Raw genomic sequence first — 11,163 nt, forward strand, 5'->3', positions numbered from 1 at the left:
ATATTTTTCGATTGTTTTCGATTGGGTATTGTTCCATTGGCATATTGTGACGTATTCGTTCTGGTTTTGGATAGATTCAACGCGCGTGGAGGCCGAATTGAGGGGCAAAGGCGTCGTGAGCTAGAGATTTCGCCGGTTCGAGGTGAGTAATGATTTTAAATGATATCCTAAGGGTTTGAAACCCCGGATTTACACAACGTAGTGCTATGTTGAGGTGAAACACGCGCTTAATGGCGAGCGCGGGGTTGTTTACTACTAGGGATTGTGACTTGGTCCGTCCCGTTTGATATTTTACCACGTATTTGACTGAGCTGTTTTGTTTATCATCATGACTTGGGCTTATTGCCATGCTTTGGGCTTAATGCCGATTATATGAATCCTTCGGGGATTGCTATCACTGTTTTCTCACTATTTTGATACGTTATTTGAACTCAGTCCTAATGATTATACTGTTTTGCAAACTCAGCCGCTTTAATTAAATTTTGAGATTTTAATGATATTTCACTGTTGTTTGGGCTAAGAACTATTATTTTATTGATGCCCGAGGGGCTTATGATGTTTCTGGTCTGAGTGGGGCTTTCAGGCCTTGAGCGTGATGTGAGGAGGCTTTCAGGCCTCGAGTGATATGTGAGGAGGCTTTCAGGCCTCGAGTGATATGTGAGGAGGCTTTCAGGCCTCGAGTGTTATGTGAGGAGGCTTTCAGGCCTCGAGTGTGATGTGAGAGGGCTTTCAGGCCTTATGATGATATAGCGCTTGGGCCGTAAGGGGCCCCTCCGGAGTCTGCACCCCCACAGTGAGCGCGGGTACCCATACGGATCGGGCTGCACGCCGCAGCGAGATATGGATCGGGCTGCACGCCGCAGCGAGATGTGGATCGGGCTGCGCGCCGCAGCGGTTACTATATGATACTATGCAGAGTGATATGAGAGTGAGCCCGAGGGGCTGGTACTGTTTGAGATATTGCCCGAGGGGCGAACTTTTATGTGCTCATTTGCATATTTACTTGTCTTTTTACCTGTCATACCGTGGTATTTGTGCCCGAGGGGCGGATTTTTGTGCTTATCGGCACTAACTATTGAAATCATTTCATAACCGTTGAAAAGATCATTTTCAAAGAGTTTTACACTGAGCCAAATATTTTTAAAGATTTCACCGCTTCACTGTTTTCTCAAAGGATTTTTGCCCTGCTTCCATATAGTGTGATGGTGTGCTTTACGTGATTTCTTACTGCTCAGTTGTTATTTACTCTTATTACTCACTGAGTTGGAGTACTCACTTTACTCCCTGCACCTCGCGTGCAGATGCAGGTATCTATTCACCCGGTAGCGGGTTTTGGCTGATCAGAGGCAGGGTTATATGAGTCAAAAAGGTGACTGCCAGCGTTCGCAGCACCATTTTTCTTTTCCTTGTTCGCTATACCGGTTTTGTATATATTAGACTCTGTAGTGGATTTACTTTCTGATAGATGCTCATGACTTGTGACACCCCGGTTTGGGCTGTGTCGGGATGGTTCTTCTATTATTATCTATGTTTCCGCGAATTTATTGTTATTAAATCATGCTTCATAATTGCTTAATGGTAAATAACTGCTTAAAAGAGGTGTTCTGTATTGGTCTAGCTGGCCTTGTCTTCACGAGAGGCGCCATCACGGCCGGGTTGGGATTTGGGCCGTGACAGTCAAACTGGCTTATAAGTACTTTTTGGCTTATCTACGCGTTTGGTAATATTAAAAGTGCTTATAAGCCAAAAATAAGCCAAAAACCATAAGTTGGTCTCCTTCAACTTATCAAATTTCAGCTTATAAGCACTTTAGGTTTGACCAAAATATTTACTATTCTATCCCTAAAATACTTCTTTTTAAAACAAAACTCCTCGTATACCCAGTTCTTCAACTGCTTATTATTAATTTCAGCACTTTTATCGAAACACGTAGCTGTTTATTTTTTAAATCAGTTTCAGCACTTAAAAGTGCTTTTCAGCACCTAATGCTTATCAGCTACTCTAAATCAGCTAACCCAAACAGGCTCTAATATTTAGGACTACTTATCTTTTTCTATATAAAAAGGAATCCTTCCAAGCATAAAAAAGGTAACGTGGTGTTGACCACTATCTTTTTTATTCACTTCTATTTCTTCTAATTTTATAAATACAAATTAAATTTAACAAATTTTATATAACTTCTTAATGTTCGTGTTGTTTAGAAAATGGTGATAATAATTAAATTTAGTAATATTGTTGGAAGAAGATCAAAATAAATTGTCTATTCTTCTTAATATTCAGTTAATGATATTAAGGATATCGTAACTAATGACCTTGAATTGGATATGATTTTTGAGAATTTGTCGTTACTTTTTATTGAGCGGTCGAGTTTTGCTGCTTAGCTACATAATTTATCTGTCGCAATTTTTTTTGGTTGACCTGTCTAGAATATACAATACCCAAAACAATCATTTTCATACAATGTTAAAATAACATAGGGGGATACGTGATAGATCATTAAGCTTTTAAAATTATCTGAACTGTTTCCATGCTTAGCTAGGTCATCCGTTATTTTTTAACTAAATAGGATCAATATTTGTCATTTCAAGAGCTTATATTTTTAAATTTTATTTTATAACTCAAATATATTATTTAATATTATTTGTTAGATTTTTAAAAAGTTATACTCATACATATATGGTACACGCGCATCGCGCGTATCCTAAAACTAGTATATATATATATATATATATATATTCTTGACTTATATACTTAATATATTTTCTTATAAGTAAGTGTTATAACAATACGGCTTAATTTTGTTATATTTTTGAATAGCAACCTAAAATGTACATGAAGCCCATGCAATCACGAGAATAAGTGCATATGGAATGAAAATGGAACAGCCAGCGTCAAACATCTAGATGGGATTGGAATTAACAGAACCAAGTGCAGGACTAAATCACAATTTGGGACCTAATTAGGAACCAAAAATAAAATTTAATGTGTATAACTAATGAACTTATTAAATATTTTAAGAAACAGATGCTCCTTTGTACCATAAACCTTGCTCCTACTTAGGAATACTAGTATGGGCAGAGTTTATTTACTGATTAAAAAAAAAAAAAAAGAGTACTACCCACACTAAGTAGACTACTTATTTTCTGGAAAATAAGTATTTTCCTCATGTGGTTGGTGAGTGAAACTTTTTCTGGAAATATTTTCTAGTATTTTGTTAGAGATTAGAAAATATTTTTTAGAAAAATAATTTTTATGCTACTTTTAGGAAAGTATTTCACGCAATACAATGTTGAAGTTTTTGCTCCATAACTAAAAAGAAAATACTATTTATTTGGGTTGAAAAAGAAAGTACTCTTTCTACAATATGAAAAGAAAGTACTTATTTTGTTGACATGAAAGAAAATACTTTTTCTACATTGTGAAAAGAAAAAATACTCATTTTGTTAAAATAAAATAAAATACTTTTTCTGCATCATTTTGTTGAAATCTTGAAAAGAAAGTACTTTTTTTTTAAAAGAAAGAAAATACTTTTTTTTTACATCATGAAAAGAAAATAATCATTTTGTTAAAATAAAAAAGAAAGTACTCTGTCTACAACATGAAAAGAAAGTACTCTTAATAATATTTCTATTTAGAGTGGTGGGGGTTTTGGTGGGGGTGGGGGTGGGGGTGGGGGTGGGTGGAAAACTATACAAATTTGCTTCTACTTCATAAACTATTTTTGCTATTCAAGTATGCATCTATAAAGAAAAAGAACGCAAAACAATAGTAAACAATACTTACAGTGTTTAGAAGGGAAAAAAAATACTCACACAGTCAACTATAGTGAGAAGAAACTTACAAAAGAAGAGGAGTTAGAATACCTTTATAGCATTTTCAATTTAAAAATAATACTAGGAATTTTTACTTCCTATAGCAAAGGTTAACACCTTATTTATTTTAAATAAATACCATTTTAAAAAATTATATTCTATACATACCTTTTAATGTTTATAGCAAAATATCTAATTTTGGTTACCTCTTACCCCTAAGCCACTAAATACGCTATTCAGTTACACTATTTTCTTTCTCTCTCTACTTTGATACATGTCATTCTCTTCCCCCATTCCCTGAAAACACGATGCTCAATCTCAAAATTCCTCTCGCCCGCATCACCTACCATTAGTCAAAAACCCCACGCTCTCTCCTCTCTCCTCTCTCTCTAGGGCGACATGGTGTAGTATAGGCTGCCATGGATGCGCAGCCCTCTCCATCAAGTTAACATCAGATCGTCTCAATTCATCTTTCCTATATATACTTGCCCATTACCAGAGCGTTCTTTCGAGAGATTCAAGAGAAGAAGAAGAAGAAGAAGAAGAAGAAGAAGAAGAAGAAGAAGAAAATAATGGGTATTTGACCTTTCAGTTTTCCAAATAACTTCTCTCCTCTCTCTCCTCTAAACAAAAATGGAAGCAGACGGTGAAAGAGTAGTCCCAGTACGTTCCCACTCCCACAGCGTTTCATCTCCACCGCAGCAGGTAAGCCCATTGCTATTGATAAGGCCACGCAAGAAAGGTCTAGACCTAGCACAGCTAGGGTTAAGGTTGAACTTGATCTTCAAGGAAAACTGCCGCAATATACGATGATTCAATTTGTTGATGATAAAACTGGGAAGGTTATCGAGCATGTCCAGAAATTCAATTTGGGGCTGAGCAACTTGGTTTTATGTTAATGTATTTCAATGTATTTTCAATGTATCACGCGGTATTTTCATGTATTTCATTGTATTCATTGTCTATTTTTTCATTGTAATTCAATGTATCTCGCTATATTCCATGTATTTCATTGTATTCACTGTCTTTTTTTTCATTGTATTTCAATGTATCCCGCTGTATTCTATGTATTTCATTGTATTCACTGTCTCGCTATATGCCATGAATGTATTCATATATTTTTTTAATTAATATAATTTATGTATTCGGATGTATTATATAATTTCTGTGAAGATTGCTATGGTTTTTGGGTATTTTTCGGTTGAGAATCTTTTTTATAACTGGAAATACAAAATTTGTGTGTTGTAATTGAGTTTGTTGAGTTATATTAGGAGCCGATGATGTTATTCACTTTCCGTTTAAAAACAGTGTAATCCCCTGTTTCACGCCGTGAATACAGTCGAATACAATAATCTGTCCAGCTGTAGTCCCATGTTTCACGCCATGAATACAATCGAATACACTCGAATACAAAAATTTGTCTAGCTGTAATCCCCTGTTTTACGCCTAGAAATGCTACTGTATTCATGAATACAGTAGCTTAAATACATCAAATACATCTTATAACAACAGAAAACGTATCTATAATCCGTAATATAGCAAATGGTATATATAGATAGCTAATTACCACTAAAAGATAATGCTTTATGAAAATTTCTCAAAAAACTATGTATTTTGAGTGAGCAAAAGTTGGAAGATAATCCACTAGGCTAATCCATATTTCTGCCCACATTTTACCCACTAATACCCACATTTCTATGGGTTGAATATGGGTTGAAGCCTAAATTTTACCCAACTTAAATATCATTCATCCAACCCACTAAAATATGGGCGGATTGACAAAATATGGGCTCATTTTGCAAGCACTATAAGTAGTCAAACTTGAAAACAGATCCAAAGGCTCTCATTTTATCCCTTTTGCAGGTGCACCCTCATACATTAATTACTTTCTGAAATTGGAAAAATATATTAAGTATGGGATTGGTAGCTAATCAGATTTGATTGTGTAGACAATAGCAATACATAGAACCTAAACGTGTTGTCAACCAAGTGAACATCAATTTTCAGCCTATGTGGCCCTCTATTTTTTAACTTCTTCTTTGAATTAGCCTCCTCTATTCATTCTCTTCTGATGATCTCCTTTCTGATATCCTCTTCTTAGCCTTTATTGCCTGCAAAATTTCATCACAATAGTTGAAACAAGAAAAAAAAAACAACTCGGTGCACTAAGCTCGCATTATGCGCGGGGTCCGAGGAAGGCCGGACCACAAAGGCCTATTGTATGCAGGCTTATCCTGCATTTCTGCAAGAGACTATTTCCACGGCTCGAATAATTGACTTCTTGGTCACATGACAGCAACTTTACCAGTTACGCCAAGGCTCCCCTTTAATAAGTAGTTAAATAAAAATAAGGATGAAAATGAAAATTAGGAGAAACAAGGAAAAGGGGACCTGCTTTTGCCAATCAATGAAACCTAATATGAAGGAAAGAGTAGTTGCTTGTATTGCAGAACCAACCAAAAGTCCAATCCAAAGGCCCTTTGCTCTCAAATGTATAAGAAAACATAATATGGCAGAAACTGGGATTCCAACCAAATAGAATGCTCCAAGATTCACATATGCCCCAATAATCTGCCATCCACTTCCCCTTGCTATTCCTGTTTATTTCCAACATAGCCAGAAAATAACAACATATAGAGTAATATTTCATTGTTAGAATACTTTTTTCCAACTTCAAATAAATATTGTCCAAACGCCTATTTAACGATCATCGAAAGATCTATTGGCTTGTTAGAAGACTTGCCAGAGATGACTGCTTGTAAGCTATCTGTGATGATTGATAGACACAGAAAAGGGGTAATTGCAGCAACATAATCCACCACTTGCTGATCATTGCTATAGGCTTTACCCAAAATTCCGCGGCATAAGAATGTTACTGTGCTCACCACTACTGTCTCTGCAACTGCAAGAAACATTGCAACTCTAACTGCCACTAGAGCCTTCTGAGGATTCCCAGATCCCAATTCATTCGAGACCCTCGTGCTATACTCGAGCCAGAAATTTTAGTTACAAAAACATGGCATTGATGCATATTTATTAACTTTTTTATAAAGTTTTACCAAAGGCATGAATATTGAACTAACCTCGCGCCAGCTCCCAATCCAAATGGTATAGAAAAATGCAATGCTGAGATTGTTAAGCTGATTGCAGAAAATATGAGGGATCAGTACTATTATAAACTAGGAATCTATCATAATAGAGGTTATAATGAAATGGTGCACAAATACCATATTGATAGTACTGAAGTTTCGAGTTTTGGATTTGGTAAAAGGCCAGATAGCAAAATAAGCACCTCAAGTGACCACCATTTGAGGCTATAATAATTGTCATTGCCACAACAACGGATCAAGATAAAGTAATCAACAAATGTGATAAAGGCTACTTAAGATTCTTACATTACAAAAGCAGAATTACTTACCAAACCATTAAAGCAGATGGAGTTGCATAACGGAAGAATTGCCCGATGGCAAGGAAAGCATCTTTAATCAGAGGAGTCCGAGTCCTTTCACAAGAGCTCGATCGTTTGATGTAAGACACAAGCAATGCTACAAAAGTCCAGATCGAAAAACTAAAGGCTATAGCTGCACCTGATTTTCCTAGTCCCAAATGAAATATGAAAAGATAGCACAGAGATATGTGGAGACATAAAACCACAAAGGCACTGAGGAGCATTGGGAGAATCAAACTCTGAATCTGCAAATATCTGAATATGGGCCTAAGAATTGCACCACCAAAGAGTGCAGGGATAAGCCACATAGAGTACTTTGAAGCTTCAACTGAAATTACAGGGTCTTGTCCCATTAAAATAAGCAGCTTGTCCATGAAAAGCCACAGGATACTGATTGGTATGCAGACGAGAAGTAAAGATATTATTGCACTGTAAGTATAAGTACCGACTCTCTGCCATTGTTGTGCCCCGAATGCTTGCCCACACAGAGTCTCCAAACCACCAACCAACCCTGACTAACATATTTGCACAACTCAACCCCTCAAACAACATAAGAATTTACAACATTTCATGACCGATAAAATTACTTAAAATTTTGTATTGAGGAGAAAATGAGAGAAGATCATTTGAGAAGGTTTGATCATATTCTACGTGGGCCTCCAAATGCATCCTTGGATAGGTGTGAAACCACGGCGAGTGAAGGTGCTAAAGGAATAAGGTAAACCTAAAATCACATGGATGGAAGTTGTCTTGGAATACATGCAAACTTAGCAAAAAATTATGGCACAATGACAAAAAAATATCATATAGGTGATACCAATTAGTTAAAAATATATGTTACTGATGTAAGTACATTTCTTTAAGTCCTATGTTTTCCGGGAGTCTCTAATCCTGTCATATATTCAGTAAAGATTATTTAAAAAAATTAAGTACTTCTTATTTTTAGTACTATTATGTATAATGCTGGTCTGAAATGAATTTAAATGGAGCAACATGGTTCATATAGCCAACCCTGACTTACTTGCGATTGAGATTTAGTTGTTTTTATTGTTCTTTTATCATGATTCATGACCAATTAAGAAGTTAAGGAGACTACTGATTTGATGACCATGTGTTAGGTTGAAATTGAAAATTAGTAAATGACATCGATTAGGTTCATGAAACTGGAGAAATAGTCTAGAAACCAGTTTGATACATCAAGAAACATAACAGCATGCTGTAACTGGTGAGCCAAGAATCACAATGAAAGAGGACTTACAAGAAGAGAGAAACCGGTAACATTGGTTATAGAAGTAGCAATAGCAACACTTGACAGGGAAATCTGGTCAAGATGTCCCACCATCATCACCGATACAACTTGCAATAGATACTGCAATACAGAAACTGCCACCATTGGTGCTGCAATACGAGTCAACTTCTTCAGTTCTTCATAATAAGTAGTATGCCATTCCCTTGTTATTATCCATCTGCTGTTCTCTCCATTTTCAAGCAACTGCTCTTCCATGTATTCAGCCTTGTATAAATTAGCTACAGATCGATATATGCTGCAGCCTTGTTTCAATTGTGACTGAAAATGTCAACTTATAAATTCATCGTATTTGGTGCCTCCATGTCTTCTATCCACATAGTACATATAATAGTTTACTGCATTTAGTCAAACCATCAATTAATGCTCCAGAATTATTGAATTATTTAATCCAAGTCTGCTATTTGATGACTAAAGAAACCGTTTCTGTTAACAGAGACTTCTCAAGTCGTCCATAGATTAAGAAGATCCTCAAATCACGTCCTACATATTCAGTGGTTAATAGTACATGTAGCATGTGTTTGGCACAAAATACGAAAGAAATAATAAGATAGCTCTGTATATGAGGGGCTTGCAGGGTAGCGGGAAGTTTCACCTGAAAATTTTACTTTTTCAATGTGTGCTAGTCTCACGAATCTTTTGATGCAACTATGTTTAAATAATGATATTGTTACTATGTTTAAATAAATGATATTGTTTTTTCCGCACTTGAGCCTTATAATGCTGCAAGTTGTTTTGGACACAACGACCCTAGTCACTTTGTCTAGTTGTTTGGACAGAACGACCCTAGTCACTTTGTCTAGTTGTTTGGACAGAACGACCCTAGTCACTTTGTCTAGTTGTTTGGACAGAACTCAGGAGTCATGATCTCTTGGTCGAGATATTTTATTTTCGGCGAGACTCACCCAACAATAGTTGTATGAGCAGAGGCAGATCTAGAATCGCTTTTAGATATGCAAATTACTAGCGACAAAATTCGACATACAACTCTTTGAAAACGTAATAATTATGATAACATATCAACAAAGACAAATTCAATTTTGCCGATTATTATTAATTTGATACTAATATTTAAAAAAATATTATCCGCTCATACTTGAACTCGACGCATTGATGTGTAAACTTTACAAAAATTTAAACTTTAATATGTAAATTCTTATATAGAATGTCCCAATGTAATTCTAGCTAATTAGATATGAGTTAAATGTTTAGGTATCACTAACTAAAGTTGAGAAAGTATATCCTGCTGATGCATAGAAAATCATAATCCACTTGTGAATTTTCATATGAAAGAACCGCATGAGAAATTGTCCAAGTTATTTTATATTTTACAATCTTCAAAAGGTAAACTTTATTAACTATTGTGTGGATCCAACTGTATTGGGAAAAATTGTATATATATATATATATATATATATATGGTGACGTGTTATGACATGTAGATTGGTCAAACAGTCAAAGAATTAAGGTTGGTTAACAGACACGAGCAACAACAGATACGAGCAGCAATAGATACGAGCAAGTTAAATGAAGAAGGCACGAGCAGTCATACAAGTAATTCAATGCTCGTACCTATTCAAGACATTCAAAGGTCAAAGATCGAGAAGAGTCAAAGGAATGAATCTGACAGCAAAAAAGAGCCCAGATACAGCATTTAATGAGTATTAAATACTAGAAACGTTAGAGAATATGTATTTAATGTATATGATTGCATAACGTAACATTTAAGGTCATTAATTACCCATAATTGTCTTATTATGACAAACGTAAAGTCTGTATTTCCAAAACGGCTATAAAAGGGAAAGTCACAAACACTTGTAAGGACACGAAAAAAATTCTACTGGAATATACTTTGATTTATTTGCTTTCTGATTATATTATTCACAAATCTCTTTCTTATATACTTTTTTCCGATTATCAGTAACCCGAGTTCTTCTAAATTCAAGCTTTGACCTAAAATCTAATTTTTGGTTAAATAAATTGGTTCCGTTACCGGGAATCCGATAATCAATTATATCTCGACCTAATTTTCTTGATTGCATCAATCATGTCGAACAACAATGACAACACTCAAGGAAACCCAGAAATTCAAACAATCCAGCAACTTCAGGGAGACTCTCCACGAGGCTCTCCACGAGGCTCTCCACGACGGTCTCGTGAAGGCACTCCTGATGGATCTCACACATATGGACAGGCTCAATTCGAAAATGTTGAAACCATGAATGAGGCTTTGCAAAAACTTATTGCCTCTCAAGTCAATAAAGCTCTTCAGGCTTTTGTTAGCCAATTACCTGCTGCTCCACCCACATCTACTCCAAACAACAATACTTTGGAGAATCCTTGTTCAGGATTGGTTAATTCAGGCAGCGGTGGAACCCCTAGTGAAACACAAGAGGAGACCCAAGTAATCCAGTTAATTCTGATTTACAGAATCTAGTACTAACCTTGCAGAAACAGCTTAAGGAGCAAAATGAACGCATAGAACAAATACCCGGAGTACCGCCCGTGATCAAGGGAGTAGATATAGATAAATATTCCCAACAACCATGGAAGCCAAGTGTTGCCCCCCTCCCAATTCCAAAGAAGTTTAAGATGCC

The 11,163-nt window shown here is 35.9% G+C and overlaps 1 protein-coding gene across 2 annotated transcripts; it reads right to left on the reverse strand.

The window, feature by feature from the left end:
* Positions 1-5,624: 5,624 nt before the first annotated feature.
* LOC109208595 (protein DETOXIFICATION 2-like) lies at positions 5,625-9,173 on the reverse strand. 2 transcript variants are annotated; one of them, XM_019371725.1, is made up of 7 exons: positions 8,519-9,173; positions 7,231-7,775; positions 7,040-7,126; positions 6,896-6,952; positions 6,556-6,794; positions 6,204-6,409; positions 5,625-5,923 (listed from the first exon to the last, which is right to left on the reverse strand). In XM_019371725.1, the coding sequence occupies exons 1-7, from the start codon at positions 8,762-8,764 to the stop codon at positions 5,867-5,869; spliced, it is 1,437 nt and encodes a 478-aa protein (XP_019227270.1). In that variant the 5' UTR covers positions 8,765-9,173; the 3' UTR covers positions 5,625-5,866. The 2 variants fall into 2 exon arrangements, with proteins under 2 accessions (XP_019227270.1, XP_019227271.1); XM_019371726.1 differs by lacking the exon at positions 7,040-7,126 and having other exon boundaries at positions 8,519-9,170.
* Between the last annotated feature and the right edge of the window lie 1,990 nt (positions 9,174-11,163).

Source organism: Nicotiana attenuata, unplaced genomic scaffold (assembly GCF_001879085.1).
Source record: "Nicotiana attenuata strain UT unplaced genomic scaffold, NIATTr2, whole genome shotgun sequence".
Classification (NCBI taxonomy): Eukaryota; Viridiplantae; Streptophyta; class Magnoliopsida; order Solanales; family Solanaceae; genus Nicotiana; species Nicotiana attenuata.